General features: G+C 39.4%; 2 protein-coding genes across 2 annotated transcripts in view; one reads left to right on the forward strand and one right to left on the reverse strand.

Moving 5' to 3' along the window:
- The window catches only part of Mlc-c (Myosin light chain cytoplasmic), a 379,873-nt gene that overhangs the window by 251,430 nt on the left and 103,804 nt on the right, over positions 1-24,639 (forward strand). The gene's annotated exons all lie outside the window — the stretch shown is intronic.
- LOC135703836 (F-box/LRR-repeat protein 20-like) overlaps positions 7,461-24,639 on the reverse strand; it is a 35,892-nt gene continuing 18,713 nt past the window's right edge. Inside the window, exons 2-10 of the mRNA XM_065225161.1 lie at positions 17,232-17,339; positions 17,087-17,170; positions 16,754-17,026; positions 16,587-16,689; positions 16,424-16,509; positions 16,169-16,360; positions 16,009-16,110; positions 8,062-8,274; positions 7,461-7,991 (exon numbers count right to left, since the gene is read on the reverse strand). Of these exons, the coding sequence (XP_065081233.1) occupies positions 7,884-7,991; positions 8,062-8,274; positions 16,009-16,110; positions 16,169-16,360; positions 16,424-16,509; positions 16,587-16,689; positions 16,754-17,026; positions 17,087-17,170; positions 17,232-17,339 (1,269 nt within the window). The 3' untranslated portion in view covers positions 7,461-7,883. The remainder of the gene's footprint in view (positions 7,992-8,061; positions 8,275-16,008; positions 16,111-16,168; positions 16,361-16,423; positions 16,510-16,586; positions 16,690-16,753; positions 17,027-17,086; positions 17,171-17,231; positions 17,340-24,639) is intronic.

Raw genomic sequence — 24,639 nt, forward strand, 5'->3', positions numbered from 1 at the left:
CGTTGCTGTCCCATTGCAAGCAGTATTTGAATGCTGATCAACATGGGTTTACTGTCGGCCGCTCTACAACCACCAATCTGCTGTGTCTCACATCGTATATAACCGAAAGCATGTCGGATCGGGTTCAAACGGACGTTATTTATTCAGACCTATCCGCAGCATTCGACAAGTTGAACCGCTTGGACGTCATTTTGAAAACTGGAGAGCAAACGATGAAAACTCATCATAGCAACCATACACTCAACTTCCAAATGCAGCATTTCAGGTTTTTTATGCATTTTTAACAGCAATACACCAATTTAAAGTTGACCAATTTTTGCGCGTTTCAGACTCAGAACGATCCAACGCCATCATGACACCAGGTGGGCGGCTCCAAGCATAAGTAGGGTGTGCGACTTACCTTGTGAAGAGCTGGTCCGAAAGTGAGTGGAGAGTTGCCCGTGTGTTTATGAAGCGTTGCCATAGAGACCTCTGTTTACCAGCATTGAACTGTTGCGCTTACAACGGAGGGCTGCACACACGGCTTGCTGACTCGTTAGGCGTCAAGTTAAGACCTGCTTACACTAGCGCTAATATATGCCACACATGTCCCTCTCTCCTTACAAAAAAAGAGTTTTACTCGGTTTTCCTTTTCAGCCGTGAATGCACCATTGCTCTGACATCATCATCATCATCATCAAGAAGATCAATGGGAGCGGTGGTAGGGAGCTTAGGAATCTCTGTTTTGAAAATCGAAATGGATGATTTTTCAATTAATCATATAGTTGCTCGGATAAAAATTCACCCGATTGCATCCTGGGACTCCTGGGGCGCAATGTGGGATGGTTACCGTATAACAAAATGTTGGTAGACTGTGTACTGGCGAACTGAAGCCGTTGTGGCACGAGTGATTGGTGATGGAAAGTGGACGCAGGCCTTGTTTTCTCTGCTGAGATCCCTCTAGTTGGAGCAGTTAGAGTTTGTTTCGTGGTTGATGGGGATTTACGTTGCTGTGAGGAACGAAAGGCAAGAGTGCTGTTTTTAACACCTTTTGAAGATATAGTGGCAGCATATCTATGGAAGCTCTTAGAAATCTTCGTGATCAACGTGATGTCATGGATTTCTTTACAACATATCGAGTGAGATCATTCCTTTATTTTTTTCTTAGCTTTCATTCCATTATTATATGAAAAATTAAATTTGTGGGCACCCGATTGACGCGAAATGGATGTGGGGAGTGAGAACGTGGATGCAAGTGGGTGATGTTGCTCACTGATTCACCCAAACTGTTTTTGGCCCTTCATACAATGGCAGGTTGAATAAAATTAGAAGCTTCGGCTTTCCTCAGCGGCTAGATGGACAAAGGCAGTGCAAAGCGGCTGCTTTTCGACTTTGCCAGCTGACCAGCTTCACGGCGGATCTTCTGCGTGGACACCGGTGTGGAGAACATTACGTTTGCCAGATGGTCGTAAACCAGCATTTCGCCGTTGGATAGCGAACGAATCTTTAGGACACCCTTTATGGGGGAGGTTGCCTTCCAATTTTTTTCTTCGTAGTGCTACTGTCCGTGACGTCGATTTCCTGTGTCAAACGGTCCTGTTGGTGCATTCGGACTGATATGCATTAGATAGTGCTGGGAAAATGTATAGTATGCGTTATATTTTTTGTAATAGGGATTGTGACGTCATTTTCAAGCACTTGGGACTAATTGATTATTTTTTTTGTTTGAAAAAGCGTCGCTTTGAAACGATTAAGGCTTTTTTTCATTTTATGGCGTCGTTTTGAAACGATTGAGGCAGATTTAGCAGTTTATTTTTTTTTTGCGGTGGCATCGTTTTGAAACGATTTGAGCAGATTTTGTGTTTTCTGTAATGGCGTCGTTTTGAAACGATTGAGGCAGATTTAGCATTTTTTTTGGCAGTGGCATCGTTTTGAAACGATTTAGGCAGATTTTGCGTTTTCTGTAATAGCAGGCTTGGTAGTTTTTTTTCTCGCAATGGCGTCGTCTTGAGACGAATAAGGCAGATATGGCGTTGTTTATGAACGAATCAACCAGATCTAGCATTTTTATTTTTTTTTGCGGTGCGTGAGGGCTACAGTTATTCTAAACCAATTGATATTAGCGTGGCTTCTTGAGGACAGAAAACCAAATGAGCTTATGGAAGATTCCGTATGGCTTAGTTAAATCTGGCAGCAGCGCTGCCATTTATACAGATTTATCTGTATTATACAGATTTTTTAATCTTAATACAGACCCGATACAGAATACAGATTTATCACAGTTTTTAAATTACAATACAGATTTATACAGATTTTTATAAAATGCTTGAGAAAAAAATCTATATCAAAATAAGTTATCAAGCAGTTCTCACTAATATCAATATATGTTATAATTTTGATATTCTTCGCATATCTTTTAGCTATCATTTTTGTTCTGTTAGCCATCAACTCCATCAAAATGAAATCAATTTGAGTTATCAGGAATAATGAAAACAACATAATTTTTATTTTCATTTTGTTCTCACCCTCTGCTCGGGAACCTATCAAATTTCCATCGACAATTAATCATGTTATGGCGTTTTTGACAGCATTCACAACCAGAGGACCAACCGCTTTTAAGAGATGAACTAGCCTATGGCTAAAAATCTCTTTAATAAAGAAAAAAAAAATCCAACCACTTTCGGATGCATATGGAGCTGGTAGTAAACGATTTGAGATTGTATGGGGATTTACAGTATTAATTGAATATTTCCAATATAAACATGTATGTTAAATACAAGAAAAGTGCCCGAGCACATTAAAATGGTACAAATACAAGTACTCGTAAAAATTTTACTTGCATTGAAAATGTATTTCGTAAGAAATTGCGGATTTTCTGATATTCTCCATACTGCAAAAATGATTTTACCAGCACTGGCGGGGCGACATCTCTCGACTTTTCGGTGTAACTACCACACAAATGATGTAATTAAGTGTATTCATCTATATTAAAAATATCAAATAGTAATGAACTCGTGCACTTTTTTGCATTTAAAACTGCTTATCAGGAAGATAATGAATAGAAACTAAAATCTCCATACATTTTCAAACGGCTTAATATCACTCTTATAAATAAGTACGGACGATATCACAAATGGCGCAATTATATCCCGTATGGTTAGTACGATAGCCCGAATAGGTGGTTAAGCACTTTTTATGGTTATTTTGTATGCACTGTATTTGTAAAACAACAAAACATGATTAATTAAGAAAAAAATCGTCAATACAGAAAATACAGATTTTTTAATAGAGTGGATACAGATTTTTTATAAAACCACCTGGCAGCTCTGTCTGGCAGGATCAATGCTGGTAAACAGAGGTCTCTATGGCAACGCTTCATAAACACACGGGCAACTCTCCACTCACTTTCGGACCAGCTCTTCACAAGGTAAGTCGCACATAACAACCTGGCTCGTTTCTTAGCCCGCTGCACAGTAGTATGGGAGGCATTGAGCTTGCCAGCGACGTCCCGGATGGAGAGGTTAGGATTCCGCTTATATTTCACCGCCACCTTTTTCGACGTCGCTGCCACGTCCGGATTACGATTGCCGCCGCTTCCAGGCTTCCTGGAGGTCGATAGACGCTCCCAGAACACTTTTAAAACGTTTGTCACGGTCGATTTGGCCACATCCTGCAATTTTGCCAACTTGGCGTGTGAGAACGTCGGATTATCTGCTTACAACGGAGGGCTGCACACACGGCTTGCTGACTCGTTAGGCGTCAAGTTAAGACCTGCTTACACTAGCGCTAATATACACACTTAGATTTTTTCGTCGAGATGGGCACCACCGAGCAGCTCGGCATTTTATTTTGCTGGATCTCAGTGAAAAACTTGCCGAGATTCAGCTGACAAACGGGAATTTCGCCGAGATCTCAGCTAACAAACATATTTTTTGCTGAATTTCCAGCAAAATAAAATGCCGAGCTGCTCGGTGGTGCCCATCTCGGCAAAAAAATCTAAGTGTGTAAGCCACACAATGCTATTGCGATTCCTAAACTCGGCAGGCTCGGTGTATGCGGTAATCTTCTGAGTTGGTTTCGATCATATCTTACCGGTCGGCAACTAAAGGTTGCCATAGGAGATTGCAGATCAGCTAGCTTCTTCGCCACATCAGGTATACCTCAGGGAAGCCACATGGGACCGTTAATGTTTATACTGTACTTCAACGACGTGCATCTGGTCATCGAAGCTCTTCGGTTATCATATGCAGATGACCTCAAAATCTTCCTACGAATCTGCTCCATTGCTGACTGTCACTTTCTTCAACGTCAACTGAATGTATTCGCTAGTTGGTGCAGGTTAAACAGAATGGTAGTGAACCCAGCCAAATGCACCGCTATTACGTTCTCACGAAAACAACAACCGATAATATTTAGCTATGACCTACCTGCTTGGCTCGACAATCGAACGCGTGAATCAGGTGAAAGACTTGGGTGTGATCTTGGATTCGCAGCTTTCATTCAAGCAACACATTGCATATGTTGTTGATAAGGCGACAAGAACTTTAGGGTTCATTTTTAGGATAGCTAAAAACTTCACTGATATCTACTGTCTAAAATCTCTCTATTGTTCGCTTGATCGATCGATGCTTGAGTATTGTTCAGCGGTTTGGAACCCAAACTACAACAACGGTGCCGAGAGAATTGAATCTGTTCAACGTCGCTTTCTTCGTTTTGCGTTGCGTAGATTGCCTTGGAATGATCCGTTTCGATTACCCAGTTACGAAAGCCGTTGTCAACTTATCGACCTAGAACTTCTCCGGCCCTAACCGTGGCCGATATCCTGTTTTTTATGTTATGACCATGCTTGAATGTATTTTTCTTTTTACCATAGTTGATAAGGTTAACATCATTGGGGCTTCATCCAGCCTGTTGATGTAAAACAACAATAAACAATTAACAATAATACACAACGTGTCGCTATCTGTATAATGGGTTGCTTTGGACCTTTAATATATGTTCTATGAACTCCATTCATATACTCAAACTTGAACAATGAAAACGTTCATAGTGGACCAAAGTTCCGCGCACATTCACATAAATGATTCAACAAATGTACATTGTACTTCATTTCTTCTATACCATAAAGTACTTGGATTTGCTCAACAAAAAGATTCAACTGGATTTCACAATTTCGTATTATATCATCTGTCAAACTACGAGACAATAATATCGTAACATTAGTTACCAGCAACTGATGTCATAGTATTTGTTTGATAAGTATTTCTTCAAACAGACGGAACTAAAAAAAAAGGAGCCAATTGAGCCACTCATTTGCCTTCCAAGATTTTCGATCGGTAAGTTTTCGTGGATAACGCGACAGTTCACGGAAAGGTGGGCGTTGGCCAGATTTGGATTTTTCAGATATAAACCTAAATAGGACCTAGATTATTTAATACTCTAGTAACCTCAAGTCTGTGCTCTGGTTTGAATATAAAAAAGAGAAATTAATCAATTCTTTGGATGTACATATGTATGAAAAAGAAGGTAATATTCCCTTCCTCTAATATATAAGGAAAATATATAATCAATAGCTTTTCGCAAGGGATTCAGGGTAATGACCATTTGGGATAATAACGTGTGGAATAATGTTATAAATTTGTAATCGGTAGTTCAACGTTCCATGCAGCGATTTTTTAATCCATCACGAGAAATTCTTTAACTCAGGTCGAACAATTCTTCGATAAGGTTCAACAGTTTCCAACTGGTTGAATTGGATTGCATAATAGACCCTTTGACTTTTTAAATGATGAACGAAGTGCTCGAAAACTTGAAGGTTGTCATTTTCTAAAGAGCTATGAAATGGTTTGGAATTGATAAATACATAGTTCCATAAAAGTAAACGTAGTGTATCATCAATAGTAAAGTGAAACTAATCAGAGTTTTATCATGAACAATATATTAAATTAAATGTGTAAAAATTATCGAGAAAATTGGTATTCAGAAGATGTAATATTCAGTGTGCAAGATACTTGTGGACCTGTTTATTTATGGACGGCTGTTCTGTAATATAAAACTGAAATATAATATCAAATGACAAAAAAAAAGTGATGAATTACTAATTTCATCGTCTTTTCTGGGGAATGGTGCATTCTGGGGAATGTTATAGAATCGTTGATAGTACCTTTTCAATTGTTGGTCTAAAATATATGGAATTGGTTCCGCTTTTTGATAGATCTAAATTCTATCCGCCAGACTATGACGCCACCCTTCTGTCTCGCAAAATCAAAATCAAATCTACCTCATTAAATAAAATAAACTGATTAATAGGAAAAGCGAACGTCATCGTCAACCGCACTCAAATTTCCAGGGCAGTGAAAGGACAATTTTCGGAGTGTCAAAAATATGATCACTAGTTTTACATTTATCAGAAAATAATCATTCTCCGTGTTTTTTTTTTTATTTATATGTAAAACCTTGATTTTTTCTTCATTAATTTCATGTCTAATGTTCTGTTTCAATCTTATGGTGTAGCATCGTAAATATATTTTAATGTTTATGTATAGATCACAATCAAATTAGCTCCTTGCTCCATTTACGTCAACATGTTCGTTTTATCATCTTCTTGCATTTGCATCATTCAGTCCCGCTTGCCACAACTCAACTCAACGCCCAACAGCACACACCAAGTCTCTCGCTCTCGCAGATGGCCCACTCGTTCTACGCACTGCTATTGTTCCTATAATAACCTTCTGTATCACATTCGCTCGCTTTCGTCACAGATCTCAGAAATATTTGCTCCACAAAATCATTTCAACTTTTGTTCTCTTCTAAAATTTCTTTGTGTGTTCTTGTATGTATGTGTGTGTGTATGTGTGTAGAGTGTTTGCATGTATGATTCACGCATTCGGTTACCTATTTTGATTCGATTAGTAATATTGTTTTACGACTAATATAATTATGCCTACTGCTTATTGTTTTTTTTTTTTATTCTTTCTTTTTCATGAATTTGTTATTTGCTTCAACGGCTTTTTACTCTCATATGATGTTCGTTTGCATTTGATCGATTTCTTTAAACACTACGCACTGTAAGTTTTGTTTTTGCTAGCACAATCGTCGTTCGATTTTGCTTTTCTTAATTCAAATGTTTAATTAAGCTTAGTTTTGAATATGTGACTTGCGGCATTTACTCGCTAACAAATAATGCAAAATTCCAGTTCTTTCGTTTGCTCTACGTGTTTTCTGTTTTCTTTCATTTCTAATTGAACACATGGTTGTTTATATTTTACTGTTTCTCGCATTTTAATTTATTATCGAAAATCCTAGAGGAAATTTTGGTAGAGGGAAAATTTGAAGATCCAAACCTGTTAGCGGTTGTCGTGTTCCGCGGTAGTAAAATTATTGCATGATTCTAGATAAATTGTTGATAAATGTTAGCCTGGCTTGTTTGCACTGGTTGATATTTTCCTTGTTTGTTTGGGTGTGTTTATGAAAGGAATCGTAGCCTGGCTTGTTTGCACTGGTTGATATTTTCCTTGTTTGTTTGGGTGTGTTTATGAAAGGAATCGTTTGCTATCGGGTTGGGGCTTACTCTCTGAATGCGTTCTCACCTAGTTGTTGGTTGATACTGTGTGTTGATGCTCTATATGATGATGATGTAGTATCAATATACAGCAATAATGATTATGGTGATGATTAGAATAGATTATTATCGTTCAGTTTTACATTATTCATATCCTAGATAATGTAGGATATTATTTGTTTTTATTAGCGCTGTACTTATTATTACCTTGTTGTTTTCGTGAGTTTCTTCATGTTGCCAAGGTTCATACTTCCGTTCTTTGCTTAGTTAAGAATTATAAGTATAAATATCAGTCATCTCTACTTCTACAGAGAACTTTTCTGGCTAAGCCAATCGCCTGATCTCAGAGAATCTCACAACATCGACAATACCGTGGTCGTGGTCCGTTAGAGGTCGGTGGCGGTGTCACTGGGGCAAAGTATGCGTGTACTTTGATATTTGGTAAGTGATTCTGAAATGGATTTATCATCAGTTTTATATGGAACTCATTTCGTGCGATAAAAATCATTGAAGCACCGTACCCTCAGTCGACGGATAGCATTCCTAGATATTAGTTGGCAGTCGTAGAGCTCTATCCGCTGCAGGTTGTGACAGGATATTAGGTGTTCGAGCGTCGCATCGGTGATCAGTGGACAGTTGTCCAGTTCCAGGACGGATAGACTTTCTGCAGCGCAACCACCGGCAGCCAGCTGCCGGATGCCTTCGTCAGTTATTAGTTCGCAGTGTGATAGGGTCTTGAAATGAAGTGCAGAAAGAGAATGAAAATGTTCATGTTCGGTTATATGGGACGATTCCTAGATAGGGATACAGTATGGATCCGATGTTGGTAACGCGTTTCCAATGTATTTTTCAGTGCCTTCCCGTTTTTGGCAACACCCGTTTTAGTCTATCCCCGATTTTGACAACAGATTCTTTCTGATTGTGGCAAAACATCATTTAAAATCAAGCAGACCATGATTTTTTTTTAGTGAAATGAGATAAATTCAATCGAAATGTACACGCAGAGAAAAAAGGCGCATTAGAATCAAATACAGTGAACTCTCTATAACTCGATATTGAAGGGACCATCGAGTTGTGGAGAGTTGACTGTGCATTGAATTTTTAATTTGAACTCATGTTTTTTTTTTAATCAAAAAAAAATCTTTGTTTCTAATGTAAAGCGGCGTTCATTCTACAAAGTTGTTATTAGAATAAAAAACATGCTTTTTAATCCTTTGGGAATGATCACAATGGATTCGTTAGAGGAAGAAGTGATTGAAGAGCTGGAGGTAGAAACGCTCGGTGCAGATGATTTGGAATTATTAAAATTATTGAAATCATTTGTTTTGAGCGAAGAAGTAGTCGGTGCTTTCATAGGTGGGAAAATTTTAATTTAATACATTTTTCCCTTTAAATAATTGGGGTCTTTAATTTTGAAAAATGTACCAGTTTTTTATACATCATCTGAAAGAGCTTCGTTTTTGATGGGCGTTGGCCAGATTTGGATTTTTCAGATATAATCCTAAATAGGACCTAGATTATTTAATACTCTAGTAACCTCAAGTCCGTGCTCTGTCACAATGTTTCATTGTGATTAATCGACACTGAAAGGGGTAAAATTTCAAATTTGGGGTGAATTTGAAAGGCCAAGTGAGTGGGGTATGGGTTTATTTGATTAAACGTCATTTCCAATTTATATATTGATACATTGAAACTATTTTTTTTCCTTGATTTGTTTTCCGTCGATCTTGTTTTCCGTGCTGAGCGAGCACCAATGCTACCGACGCGAGGAAGGCAGCTCCCACACCTGGACCCTACATATCGACCCATCATCTTATGAACCGGGGACCAACGGCTTTACTTCCCGGCGTGATCAGAGATGTTATGCCTCAGAACATCCCAGCGGCGCCGACTGGGATTGAACCAAGGCCTGCTGGGGTGAGAGGTAAGCATGCTTACCACTGCACCACCGCCGCCGCTCATTGAAACTATAGATACTATAGATTCCATAGATAAGCGGAGGAAAAGTATAATGTAGCCAAACGAACTGTCAGTTAGTGTAGCCAAACGAGCATGATGTCATCATGGTGTTGTTTGAGGAAGAAGTATTCCCCCTTATTCTGCGAGTCACGTGACTCTCTCTCACCGGTGAGGTGACAATTGTCACCTCACCGGTGAGAGAGAGTCACGTGACTCGCAGAATAGGGGGGATTGTAATATTATGAGCACAAAACGCTTTCCACTCTCCAAATTCCGATTTATTTCGCGGATAACTCTGAAATCGCTCTATTGCTCTCTCGTACGATCTACGTTGGAATACTGCTCTGCTGTCTGGAGCCCGAACTACAATAATGGGGCCGAGCGAATTGAATCTGTTCAACGACGTTTTCTTCGCTTCGCGCTCCGTAAGCTGCCTTGGAGATACCCACTTCGTCTTCCAAGCTACGAGAATCGCTGCCAATTGATCAATATCGAGCCCTTACGTATCCGAAGAGATGTTTTCAGAGCCTTAACCGTCGCCGATACTCTGCAAGGAAGAATTGACTGCGAAGCAATTCTGCAACAAGTGAACATTAATGTTCAACCTCGATCACTACGCAACAGTCTTATGCTGAGACTTCCACTTATTCGAACTAACCATAGCTTAGGGAGCGCTATTTACGGCTTACAGCGAGTGTTCAACCGAGTAGCGTCGATGTTCGATTTCCACTTGACACGGAATATGCTTCGCCGAAGATTCTCTGCCTTTTTTGCTGACCGAAGGCGCTTGATACCCAACAGCTAAGTGTAAAATTTAAGACTTATAAATTTTTAGTAACTTGACAATGCTTTCCAAGTTATTTTCGTTTGTAACTGTAGTAACTGTAGTATATGTATGTCGTCTGTATAATCTGTACTTTTTTACAACACATCATTGGGACTATTTCTAGTCTGTTGATGCAACCATAACAAATAAACAAATAAATAAATAAATAAATAACGGAAGAAGGAATGATAAAGTAAACCATTCCTCGATACATTGTTGCAAAGATTTGCTTTGCACTTCATTTTGAACGTTTACGCACGAAACAAAACAAAACTGCATAACGAAGAGCTTTATGAAGGCATGAACTTTTTTCACGGATGCCAGTAAGATCATTTATTTTTCATGGTTGCCAAAACAACTTTTGGTGCCTCCGCTTACCTATGGAATCTATAGTATCTATAATTAAAACCATTGGCATTTGGTATTTGAGATAAGACAGAGATAGGATGCGGAGGGCCCGCTTAGGGGGAGCGTAACCCATGTTATGGTTTCCATTTATTAAATAGTTCAGATAGGCCCTGCCCAAGCATAAATGGATTTTGCCCAAGCATAGTTTTATTTTGCATTTGCATATAATTGTAAATTTAAGTTTGCTTTTGTAATTATAGTTTTGTAATAAATAGTTTACCTCAATTGAAACATTGAGTTGTATAAACTTGACAAATCATACATTTAACATAGTAGTAGTTACAGTGTCGCATGATCTAACAACCACTGCCTGCAACTGATGCAGGGCTGATTACGGATCAAAACTAACATAACTCTAACACTAAAATGATCCCGAAACTAACGCTCATTCATTGCACTTTAAGTCATAAAGTAGTTTTATTTATTTTCGGTGGGCATTGGACAAAATTGGATTTTTTATATAAATGTAATTTTTAAAAGGACCTAGATTATGTAATAGTCTAGTAACCTCAAGTCCGCGCTCGGTCACAATTTTTATTGTGATTAATCAACACTCAATGGGTAAAGTGTGAAATTTGAGATGAATTTGAAACAAAGGGAACTTGGTGTGTAGAGTGAATTGCCCACCGGTTGATGTTGAATTCTGGACAAGTAAGTGGGTTAGGGTCTAATGATTTCTAAATAGAGCATACAGTGCAGGTGGATATTTTATTTTAAACTCTCTATATTATAATCTTTGAATCAGTTTTAGGTTTTTGGGTTAACAGAGGCAGAACGCGAAGGGACCGCTTAGGGAAAGCATAACGTTCACACTTGAAGGGTTCAGAGCGGCTGAGCTGTTCGGTGGTAGTTTGACCTTCCTTTCAAAACCAATTTGGCTCTAGAACAATTTTAAAATTGTACGGCTTTATTCACATGTTGCAATAATTGAAAAAAAAGCTCGATATAAAGTAGCTTAATACAATGAAGAGCTTTGAGTGTGTTGGTTTATTTCCTTTAAATTCCGTTATAATTGCTTATCTTTTGAGAGATACGCGTTCGATGCTGGTCAATGGGTACTAGGGGTCAGCGGGTGTCCACTGCCATGTCACGGTTTGTCTAGCCAGGTACCTGAATTTGGTATTTGGTCCGGCGGATTGAGTTTTTCTATCACTTCACGCCGTATGTTTCCTTTTGTTGTTATGTTTGACAGCAGCTTTCCGGCTTCGCACCTCCAAATGTTGCTTTGATGCGAAAAGTGAGAAAGCAAATGACAATGATTTTGCTCACTGCCACACTGCCACTAGCGTGCACAGGAATCTTGTGAAGGAGGGGCAATTGTTTTTTCTATGGTGCATGTAATCTGGGGATGGGGAGTACTCCAAAGTGCGTGGGAGATGGTGATGTCCACCCACCACTGTTTCCCTACTGTTCAATTTAGGTAATTTTATTTATTTTTTACTCCGGTGGTGGTTCATCTTCTTCAATGGAAACTGCTTTCAGACAGCCAATGGAATTGGCAATTTAATCCCATCGACAATGTCGATGATGATCAGTTCGTCAAATGGTTGCAATAGTAGGGCTTTAACCGAAATGATACATTTGCTGCAATGTTGTTGCCTTGGTGGTTGGATTCAGCTGAAGTCACTTCAGATGGTGGTGATAGCACCGAAAAACCGACATGATTGACCAATAAGAATCACATTCTCCTTTCGCATACACACTGCGTCGACAAGTACAAGGTTCAAACAGTGCGCATTAGAGTGATGCAAAGTTTGAAATTTTCGCTCCACTGTACTTAAACGATTCCAAATCGGATCTTGACTAACCTCTCAAAATTTGAACCCATTTGGTGTGAAACTGAGATGGCACAAACCATTTGAAGTTTGTATGGGAATTACTATGGTAAAACCAAGATTTTTGTTCATGTCTATCTAATAATTCACCATATCGGTCTGCTTCAAAAACTTTCAACTGTACTTGTAGGAAATTTTCCCAGCTACAACTTTGTTAAAGATCACTTTTTGATTAAATGAAAGGATCGAAAGTTATCAATGGTTCAATGCGCTGATGTCTTATGATCATGCTCAATCAACTGCTCAGCAGGCAACATTGGTGTTTCTGGGGCGTTGAATAGGACACAAAAATCATGGCTACTATGTCACACTGCAAAATACAGTATTGCCTACAGAGCAGCTGCTTGATCATGTCATAAATTTACCAATCTCTTAAACAATTAATAAATTTTTCCTGTCTCGTTTTACATAGAAACAATCTTCAGCAAAGTTGTAGCTGAGAAAATTTTCTATAAGAATGGCTATCGAACTGTTTTGCAGCTCAATATGGAAAAATACTAGAAGGTAATGAACAAAAAGTTGAGATTTCCCATAGTAATTTACATGTAAACTTTAAATGGCTTGTGCGAAGTCTGTTTCTAACCAAATGAGTTGTAACTTTGGGAGGCTAATTAGGACCCGATTTGAAACCATTTAAGCACTGTGGAGCGAAAATGTTAAATTTTGCATCAGTCTAGTGCGCATAGCAGTGAACAAACAGTATATTGCTCTTGATCAATCCAATCTTGATCAGTGGTGTTGAGTACTTGGCACTGATGAAGTCTGCAAGTAGTAGACAAAATACGCGTATCTGTCAAAAGAAAATAAACCGACACACTCAAAGCTCTCCATAAAAGTATATTGCTATTTTCGTCCTTGCACTTGGCTTGTACTCCAGCAGTGCTGCCAGTCATTGGGCCATCGGTACTCTCTTGCAATTTTCTTCCAAATCCCTCTAGAATTTCATTCAAAATTTAATTTTCTCGTATTCTTTTCGGAATTATGTTGGAACTATCTGCAGGATTCACTAGAAATTATTTGCAATGTTTTCTTGGAATACTCCCCAGAAATCTCTTGGAACTGTCCTCAGAATTAAATATCCTTGAGGTTCTTCGCAGATTTTCTTAGAACTCTCCTTAGAGCTTTTTTGATATTCTTCTCAGAAGTCCAATTGAATTATGCTTAGATCTCTTCATGATTTTTTCTCAGAACACCTTGGAAGTCAAATTCCTTTAGAGTTTCAGAATTTTTTCCCGGAATGAGCTAGAAATTATCCTCGGAATTTGATTGAAATTTTGTTCCCTTTGAAATTTCACTCAAAATTTGATTTTCTCGGTATTCTTTTCGAAATTATCATAGGACAATCCGCAGGATGCACTAGAAATTATCCGTAGAATTTTCTTGGAATTTTTTACAGAAATATTTTGGAACTGTCCTAAGAATTCAATATCTTTGAGGTTCTTCTCGGAATATTTTAGAACATTTTTTTTCTCAGAACACCTGGGAACTGAAATTCTCCTAAAGTTTCAGAAGAATTTCCTCTGTATTCCCAGAATTAGCTTCAAATTATCCTTCGAATTCCTTTGAAATTTTTCTCAACATTCCTTTGGAATTTCATTCAAAATTTGATTTTCTTGGTATTCTTATAGAAATTATCTTGGAACTATCTGCTGGATTCACTAGAAATTATTTGCAGAATTGTCATGAAATTATCCCCAGAAATCTTTTCTTTTGGAACTGTCCTCAGAATTCAATACCCTTTACGTTCTACTTTGAAATCAAGTTTAATTTGTCTGTCGATTCACCAAAACGTTGTAGTTTTTCTACCAGAAATGTTCAATAATTCTTGCCCCTTCATTCACCAGAACTGTGCAATTTTTAGATCAGGAATTTTCAATTCAGCTTGCCCCTCCATGCAGCAGAATATTGCAAATCATACACCAGAAATTGTCAATACAAACATGCCCCCAGAAAATTTTAAACCAGAAAATTTGAATTGATAAGAACGATGCAAATTTTCCACCCTTGATGTTAAATTAGAATTGCTTCTCCATCTTCTGATTGGTGCCAATTTCCTTTTTCCATTTCCCACAGACATTTTCAAATAAAGCTTGCCCCTATTTTCATATTTTTCATCATAAATTTTCAGTAAAGCAGTTTTCCTCCAATAATCAGAATGGTGCAAATTTTACACCAGAAATTATTATTAAAATTTGTTTCGCTATTCAGCAAATTTAACACAAAAAACTTTCAAAAAGCTTGCCGTTGCCTTTCCGTTCACCAGAACAGTGCAGATTTTCCACCAGAAATTTTAAATTTAGCTTAATTTTAAGTAAAGCTTGTGCCTTCATTTACCAGACTAGTGCAAGTTTTCCACCAGAAATTTTCTGTTCATTTCATTTATCAAAGCGATGCAAATTTCGCACCAGAAATTTTCAATAGAGCATGCTCCTCCATTCACCAGAACGGTGCACCAAAAATTGTCAGTGAAGTTTGTTTCAGCATGCACCTTTGTGGTGCAATTTTCAGGCTTTGCCTCTTCATGCAGAATGGTGCAAATTTTCCACCATAAATTTTCAATGAAGCTTGCATTCATTAGAACGATAAAAATTATGCACCAGAAAAAAATAATAAACCTTGCTTTTACATTCACCACAGTGTTGCGAACTTTCCACCATAAATTTTCAGTTAAATGTGCACCTCCAAATTTTTAGCGCTTTTCAATTTTAGAACCAGTGTTATTCATTTTGATTAGTCCCTCCATGCACCACCTTGATGACATTGTTGCATCAGAAATATTCAATAAAAAGCTTTTTCTTCGAAGGTGATTTTTTTTAACCTTAAATTTACCCTTTTCTTTTAACGCTCCATGAACAACCTTGAATAAAAAAATACACCAGAATTTTTTTGTATTCACCAATGTGGTGCAATTTTTTGACCAAAAAATTTCATTGAAGATTGTCCCTTCATGCACCTTAGTGGTGAAATTTTCAGGCACCATCTCAAAGGAATTTGCGCAATAAAAGGGTTTCAATTTTACCTTCAAATCAAGTTATCAAGAATCTAGATATTTTTTATCATAACTTCGAAAATGTGGAAATAAAAATCTTATTTATAAAAGGTGGGGCAGTTGCCCCACCCTGTGCACGCCAGTGCTCACTGTGCAATGTGATTTACTCGAGGTGCCTCAAAAGTAACTCTGAAATTGTTCATGAGTTTCGCATATTTTTCCAAATACAGAACTGAGTAAACGTTAATCTAAGTTCGGTTTTCGAAACTATTCAAACATGACATCCATAAGTTTTCCTACTCTCCTCATTGTTCGAGAAAATTGTTTCATGTTAGACGGACTTAAAATTATTAAGATATTGTTCATTAGGGCGAATGTTACAGAATCGATTCCAGCTATGATAATCTCGTATCCCTCATACAATAAGAAACAACCAACTAACGTCACTTACCAATTTTTCTAAACTAGGACATCCCACTGCTAGGTTCGATAGTGTGGCATCGGTTATTAGGCTACACTCTTCCAGATCCATCCGTTCCAGATATTTGCAGTTCTGCAAGCAAGCTCAACAATTATAAACTCGTCAAACAAACGATGCCCGTCTACCATACCTTTGCTAACGCAATAAACCCCGAATCGGTAAACTGAGTACAACCGGCAACTTCCAAAGTGTTCAGATAGTGGTTGTAGGTCGCTAATGCTATTAGCGTATGATCGGTAAGCTCACAACATTTGGACACACACAGCTGCCGCAGATTGATGCACTTTTTCGCTATCTTCGACACCGATGCGTCCGTTATAGTCTGGAAATTTGAAGGATTGTTAGACTCTTCCCATGATGCACGTGGACAGGACCCGGTACTTACATCACAACTGTGCAGATTTAGAACCTCTATGTTAGGACAAAACAGTGCTAGTGCGATGACGGCTCTATCATTTACTTGTTTGCAACCTGTGGGATAGTGTACAGATCCACTTTATGTTTGATATCCAATCTCTGACAACTAGACTTTTGCCTGGTAGACTTACCTTTACTGCTAAACTTTTTAATTTTGTTACAACCCCTAGCTATTGCCTCTACCCCGTTTTCCGTTATCAGATTACACCAGGAAACGTTAATCTCTGTAAGATTCTGAAAAATAACACCTATCCAGTTACAACGATCTACACCCATGTCGGACATAAGCCAATCATACCGGACATCCGTCGGACAGTGCTTTCAGGCTGCAATCGGTGATCTGCGAGCAGGACTCGAGATTGATGGCGGTGAGTTTACTGCAATTTTTGCTGAGCGGTTGTATGGCGACGTCGGTGATCTTCTTGCACTCGGCCAGGTCCAGATGTTCAATGTTATGGCAGTGTTGAGCAAGGGTTCGAATCGATTGGCTACCCACGGACTGGCAGCCACGGAGGCAGAGATATTTAAGGAAACCACCGCATCGAAGCGAAATGTTTTCGATCACCGTACCCTGCAAGCGGATAATATGTACTGTCGTTATACTGATAAAATAATGAACCCGAATTCATACCTCAATGTCTCTCTGAAAATCGAACAGATTGATTTTCTGCCAATTTGAACCATCCAGTGCTAGGATATTCCAATATCGGGATACCTTTAGAAAAAGTGCTTGGTTGTAAAATTCAATATAACATAGATGAATGGAGATCTTATACCTGACCGCACCGACATAGCGAGGTTACGTCAAGATAGGATAAGATCCGTAGCAGTATCTCTTTGGGTAGTTTCTTGGAAATTTCATCTTCTGGAACGATGTAGGTTTTCTGGAAAATATAAAAATAAAATAGCAATAATGAGTTAACAAAGATAATTATTGCCATCTGCTAGGAAACATGCACTTTCAAACTATTCAACTTTAGTGCCTCGAAAAAGTAAAAATCTTTTTTTTTTAATATTACTGCAGAAAGTAGAACGAGCTAGATCAACTGATTCGTGAATAGCGTGATTGGAGTCATTTGTGTGTAACAATCCAAAGGAAAATGCCACCACCATCGTATTTTATTACGGTAGATCAGGCATAATTAAAACTCGTTCTTAGTCGACGGGGAAAAGGTGTTGTTTTATAATTATTATGCAATGCGCGAGGATAATATTTTAATATTGAGTTCATGCAATCGATCGATTTGAAGTAGTTTGACAAAAGGTGAACGCGAAGGGGTTAGAACATTATATTGTTTTGAGAGTTGGTACACAGGTAGATTGAAGTTTAGGGAACGCCACTGGTAAGACAGAAAGAATTAATTTCAAACCAGTCCGCATCGTGCTCTCTTGCCGGGCGGATTTATTTGTTTTTTGTTGAAGAAAGTATTACTACTACCTAAATTCAAACTCTTGGTCCCCCTTCCGATGAAATTATTTGAGCAATCAATTTGATTTGCTCACGAATGATGAGAATGATCCATCATCCAAGAAAAATTATAGTAAACTTTCCCGGCTTAATGTCAAGAAGGAAAAGATTCCCCCTATTGTGATGGAGTAAAATTTGCCAACAATATTGTCATGACTTTGAGATTCAGTAATGGATTTTAAATCATTAAATATGTTAAATTGGAATGCTCGATCTCTTAAAGATAATGAACACGAGCTATTTAACTTTTTGAGAGTTCATAACGTGCATATTGCCGTTATTACTGAAACGCCTTCTTCTTCTTCTTCGCATTTTCAAGCTTATTGCATATCGCATATTGAATATTCGATGCCTTTACCATTTTTGCATTGGTATAATTGTGTGGCAAGTACAATCATACTTCTATGCCAAGGGATGTCGAGAAATTTTCCAACCCGAAAAATTCCTAGACTAGACCGGGAATCGAACCCAGTCACCTCCAGCATGGTTTTGCTTTGTAGCTGCGCCTTTACCGACTGAGCTAAGGGAGGCCCCAATTATTACTGAAACGTTCCTTAACGTTAAGAGAGACACACATTATTTCATTTATAGAAATGATCGTCTTGATGGAGCCTGTGGTGGCGTTGCCATCAATGTTCATAGACGAATCAAACACAACATTCTTTCTTCATTTGAAACCTAAGTTTTTGAATCTTTGGGAGTTTCTGTTGAAACAAAATTTGGACAACTTACGTTTATACAGGGTGGCCAGTGAATTTTCATTTTGAAATTCCCGGTGTTTTCCCGGTTCAAATCCTAAAAATTTCCCGGTTGTTAATATTCAACAAAAAGCTGGAAGGAATTTACTGAAAGGATAAAAAATGTGATTTATGGAGATTCCCAAAATTCTGGGGCTTTGAAATTTGTGTAGAGTCTGAAACTAGAACTTTTCTTCAAAATTTGTGATAAATAAAATGCAAGATTTGGAGAAAAAATAATTAAAATGTGAGATTTTGAAACAATTTCAAGATCACAGATTTGAAGAAAAAAAATACTTATGAGTCGTGGAGTCATAATTTTCAAGCTCTTGGAAGCATTTTAAGGGTTATAAAAAATTACAGAACAATCTATAGAATCTTGCGGACAAAGCTTGGAATTTTTGGTAAAATTTATAAGAATTCAAAGTGTTGATTTCGAACATATATTGAGAAGGATTCTCACACCGTTTTCGAAGGAGAAGTTCTGAGCAGAAGTCCAAAATTAGAGTCCTTAAAAATTGTTAGCTGAATTTGGAGGGATTTCTGTGGAGAAGAATGCAAGTTCTAAATTAATTTTTAGGTAAATTTAGAAGATTTCACAAGGCGGCTTATTACGGATGTCACTTCACGCTGAAAACTTGTCACTTGTCGTCACGGTGAAGTGATTCCCATTTGATTTGTACGGCAATCACGGCTCTTATTCTGAGTATCACTTCCTTATCACCGTGTAGTGACACCCGTAATAAGGCCCAAGGAGTTATGAAAAACAAAACTTTAAATCGTGAGGAAAATGACAGAAGAATTTAAAGAAGAATTCAAAGAGAATTATGATCAGAATTCAACATGAAACAGAGTTCTAAGAGTGTTCTTGGGATAATTTCAACCCTATTGCGAAAGATTCATCACAGAGCTCCAACAAAATTGATTGCAAAACATTTGCTGATAATTAGAAAGAAATTCTTTAAAATACTCTAAAGCATTTCTAAATAAAATTTCGAAAGATTTCTGTTGTTTTGAATAGAGTTAAATTAAAAAAAATCAAAGGGAATTCTAAGAAGGATTCCAACTAAATTCTTAGAAGGGGTTTCTAGTAAATTCCAAAAATAATTCAACGGTAATTATTGCGCGGAGTGTTTTCTGGTTAATTTCAGAAGAATTCCATGATAATTCAAAGCAGAATTCCAAGTTCATTCTGGAATTCATATCATGAGAATTTTGAACAACGAAAAATTGAAACCCCGGAAAAGAATAATTCAGGTTCGGTTTTTACAAATATTTGTTTCCAAAGTCCAGCATCTTAAATATTTTCTTTTAAGGACTATGCACTTTTCATCTGAAATTGAAACGACAAAAATCAATTTGCAATATTGCTGAGTGATTAAGTTCTCAAAACAATAAGACGGGAAACTGAAGAAAATTATGCAGCAAATAGAGCAAGACATTCATTTGGTAAAGGATCACTCTGTTTTAATGGTTTATTCTGAAATCCTGGTGTAAAAATTGTTCCTATGGTATGGTTAATTTATTTTTCCCGGTTCTCTCGTCGAATTCCCGGGTTTTTCCCGGTTACTTTTCAAATTCCCGGATATTTCCCGATATTCCCGGTTTTCCCGGTTTGCTGGCCACCCTGAGTTTATAGCTACCTATTTGCCATTCCAATGCGTAGGCCAGGAAAAGAATTGTCTCAAGGGTGACCTTCAGAAACTTACCCGTCATAGGTCTAAATTCTTCATTATTGGTGATTTTAATGCAAAACACCGCTCATGGAACAATGCTCGAAGCAATTCCAATGGTAATATTCTGTTTGATGAGTTTTCTACAGGTTATTACATTATTCAATATCCAAACAGCCCAACATGCTTTTCTTCAGCAAGAAATCCATCAACTGTTGATTTGGTCTTAACTGATTCATGTCAACTTTGTAGCCAATTGGTTACTCATGCTGACTTCGGTTCTGATCACCTTCCCGTAACTTTTGAAATATTGCAGCAATAATGTCTAATCCCAACAGCTCTACTTTCAATTACCATAGAGCTGATTGGGAGCAATATCGAACATTTATGGAATATAGCTTTGATCCCAACTAAGAGATGAACTAGCCTATGTGTTCGGTTCCGAACGTTTGAATTTGCGTTAATATGTCCATTTTGTCCCTATCTTCCCTTACATTCCAAACGAAAAGTTGAATCTTTTTGCCCATCTAGAACCCCTCGTCTTTCCCGTTGTCAGTGTCCAATCCATATTTTTGTTTGTGCCTCTTTCGACATTCCCATGTAAATAGGCGGAGCCTATTCTGTATAACCCTCACGCACGACAGAGAAAGTGTTAGTATATAAGTGAACGTCAAAGGGCGCAGTATGATTATTAGTATTTTAGTCGTCTTACGATAAAGTCAAGAAAATAAACATTGTTACACAGAGAAGCCGAATTTTTCATTTCTCCACTAAAGGGAGCATCATTCCGATCCTATCCACTGCGGAACTGAAGCATCTGATCGCTGCTGTTGCTGAACCTGTTGCCGAACAGTCCACCCGTCCCGTTGCTCATCGGAGCAGCACCCAAGGAAGCAATTAGTGTTGATTCCTTCGATTCGGTCCACAATTAGATCCTTCCGTGGTAGTCTAATGTGGATACCGTTTTGACTGCACACGGATCACCTATTGCTTAACTGTAATCAAATACCCGCTGCTGGAGCACCAACTAGAGAATCCAACAATCTCTGGCCTGTTGGTTGTTATCCAGTGGCAATTTTTGATTATTCCCCGAAGGGAGTTCCATTCCGGAGATTTTTACGTTGTGCACCGCACATTGTTTGGTCCTTCGAACCGGATTCAGCATCGGTGCTTTGCAGTTGCAGTTGGATAATTTAGTAGCTCTAGTGGAGAAACCATCCATCACCATCGTTCGCGTTCCGAAAGTACAGTTCGCGCGAGTGAAGTGAAAATATTGAAGCACGTCCGAACGAGTTTTAGAAAAGACAGTACAGTGGTGTGTGTGCCCAGTTGGGACGAAGAAAAGACAGTACAGTCGTGTGTGTGCCCAGTTGAGACGAAGAAAAGACAGTACAGTCGTGTGTGTGCCCAGTTGGGACGAAGAAAGAACTAGTGTAGTGAGTGTGCCCTATTGGGCTGAAGAAACAGTCGCAAGTTCCACGCATCTATGTCGCTGCTCCACACCCCCCAAAAAGGTGCTGCTAAGATGGCCGATGTGAAGACGCTCGTACATCTTCGTGGCCAAGCGAAAGCCAAGGTGACCAGGATACGGAAGGCCATTGAAGAGACTTCGGAAGCTGGCGTTGTTCAATTTACCCTCGCCCAGTTAAAGGTGTATGCCAAGAATCTGGAGGCCCACTTCCAAGAGTACCTCAGTTTCCATCACCAAATCATTGCATTGCTACCGCCGGAAAAGCTAGATCAGAACGATGATACGTACATTCAGTTTGAGACTCATCACATCGAAACCGCTACGATGGTGGAAGCCCTGATCCAGTCCGTTATACCGCAACCCACTCCTCCCGCAGTAGTGCCCATGCCTGCGCCAGGTTTCCAGCAACAGCAAATTGTTGTACAGCAGCAACCGCTTCCGGTTCCTATCCCTTCGTTTGATGGGAAGCCGGAGAATTGGCCAAGGTTCCAGCAGGTGTTTTCGGATATCATGGCCAGATCCAGGGACTCCAATGCAGTCAAGCTACACCATCTTGAGAGGGCACTTGCGGGTGGATCTGCCGCCAAGATCATCGACCCAAAAACGCTCAGTGAAGGCAATTTCATCCATGCTTGGGAGCTGCTGCTTGACGTTTACGAGGACGAACGAAAGGCAGTAGATTCGCATATCCATGGCTTGCTGAGCTTGAAACGTATGAGCAAGGAGTGCTCCAAGCAGATGAGGGAGCTCATAAACGAATTAACCCGCCACGTTGAAGGTTTAAGGCTGTTGGAGCAGAATTTGGAAGGCGTTTCCGAGCGTTTTGTTGTCGTCGTCCTATCCGATGCATTCGATCCCGAGACGCGGAAGCAGTGGGAGGCCACCATTCCCCATAAGCAGATTCCGAATTACGAAGACACCGTGACGTTTTTGAAGGGGCGATGTTCGTTGTTGGAGCGTTGTGAAGCCAGTCACCCAAGGTCGTCGTCAGCCAAGGAATGCAGTCAGAAGTCTATCCCGAAGCCCCCTACGATGAAATCGTTCGCTATGGCTACACCCGTAGCTAATAGTGATGCGAAATGTGAGATCTGCAGTGCGAGCCATCCCAACTTTAAGTGTGATAAGTTTATATCTCTGACGGTACCCCTACGCAGAGTCAAGGTAAGAGAGCTTAATCTCTGTTTTAACTGTTTGAGAAAGGGCCACCTTGCATCTAAATGCCCTTCGAGTAAATCCTGCCAGGAGTGTCAAAGCAGACACAATACGTTACTTCATGAGCCCAAAGTTTCAAAACCTGATCCAAGCCTCGTTCCAAGGTCCAACCCAGAATCCACCAAAGTTGTCGTTAATTCCCAAGTTCCTGCTCTGGTTGAAAGTGTATCGTCATTGTCCAATCCGGTTCATAAGGTTCCTCGATCGGATGGCACGCTTTTGCTTACGGCCATAATTGATGTCCTAGACAGTAATGGAAATCCCCACCCTTGCCGTGCATTCCTCGACTGTGGTTCCCAACCACATTTGGTGTCCCGTTCGTTTGTTGAATATTTGGAAATTGAACAGAAACCTACACATGTGGAAATTTTCGGAGCTACCGGTAAAAAATCGGTGCTGGACAAAAGGGTGACACTTTCGATCCGTTCTCGTTGCATGGAATTTCAGGCCCAAATAGAATGTTTGGTCACCGATGTGGTTACTGGTCCTCTCCCTGGTCGAAAACTAGATACCCGATCATGGAAAATTCCTTCAGGTTTATCCCTTGCCGATCCTACCTTCCATACACCCGGAGAAGTCGATTTGCTGATTGGTGTTAAACTGTTCTTCCACTTGATGTTACCCGGGCAGTTGATGTTGGGAAATCAGTTACCGATCCTAAGGGAAACCCGATTGGGTTGGGTTGTTGCTGGTGGTGCTGAGGGTGCAGATGAGACTCAGCATTGCTACACGGCTAGTTTGCGGCCCCTCACAGAATGCATGGAAAGGTTTTGGTCGATTGAGTCGATTGAGTCTAGTGATGCTATGTCTAAGGAGGAGCAAGATTGTGAGCAGCTTTTCAGTTCCACTTCCGTTCGAAACCCTGATGGTACTTACACTGTCCACCTTCCGTTGAAGGAATCCATAAGTGAGTTAGGTAATAACCGATCGTTGGCCCTAAAGCGTTTCCACATTCTGGAGCATCGATTCAGTAAGAATGCCGATTTGAAGGGTGCTTACGTTGATTTCATCAACGAGTATAAGTCGTTGTCCCATTGTAAGGAAGTTTCCGAGGTAGATGACGTCCCTGGGAAGTTGGTTCACTATTTACCTCACCATGCGGTTTTGAAACCAAGTAGTTCCACCACCCGTTTAAGAGTTGTCTTCGATGCCTCGGCTCGAACAACTGGTCCATCTCTCAATGATGTTTTGATGATTGGTCCGACGGTTCAGCCTGACATTTTTTCACTAAATCTGCGGTTCCGCAAACATCGTTTTGCATTAAAGGTTGATGTTTCAAAAATGTTTAGAAGAATCAAGGTTAATGAGGATCATTCTCCCCTTCAGAGAATTTATTGGAGGGAAAACCCTGATGACCCACTTCAGATCCTAGAGTTGACAACCGTTACATATGGGACAGCCAGTGCTCCATTCTTGGCCACCCGAACATTGTTGCAGTTAGCCCGTGATGAATCCCACCATTTTCCAACAGCTTCCAAGGTTTTAGAAGAGGATGTTTATATGGATGACGTGGTATCAGGAGCTGACACCATTGAGCAGGCCATTGCTCTTCGTGTGGAGTTGACAAATTTGTTGAACTCTGGAGGTTTCCCAGTCCACAAGTGGTCTGCGAGTGATCCAGCC

The sequence above is a fragment of the Ochlerotatus camptorhynchus genome, unplaced genomic scaffold, assembly GCF_037179485.1.
Source record: "Ochlerotatus camptorhynchus isolate MF236.1 unplaced genomic scaffold, CSIRO-AGI_Acam_v1.1 ptg000222l, whole genome shotgun sequence".
NCBI classification, from domain to species: domain Eukaryota; kingdom Metazoa; phylum Arthropoda; class Insecta; order Diptera; family Culicidae; genus Ochlerotatus; species Ochlerotatus camptorhynchus.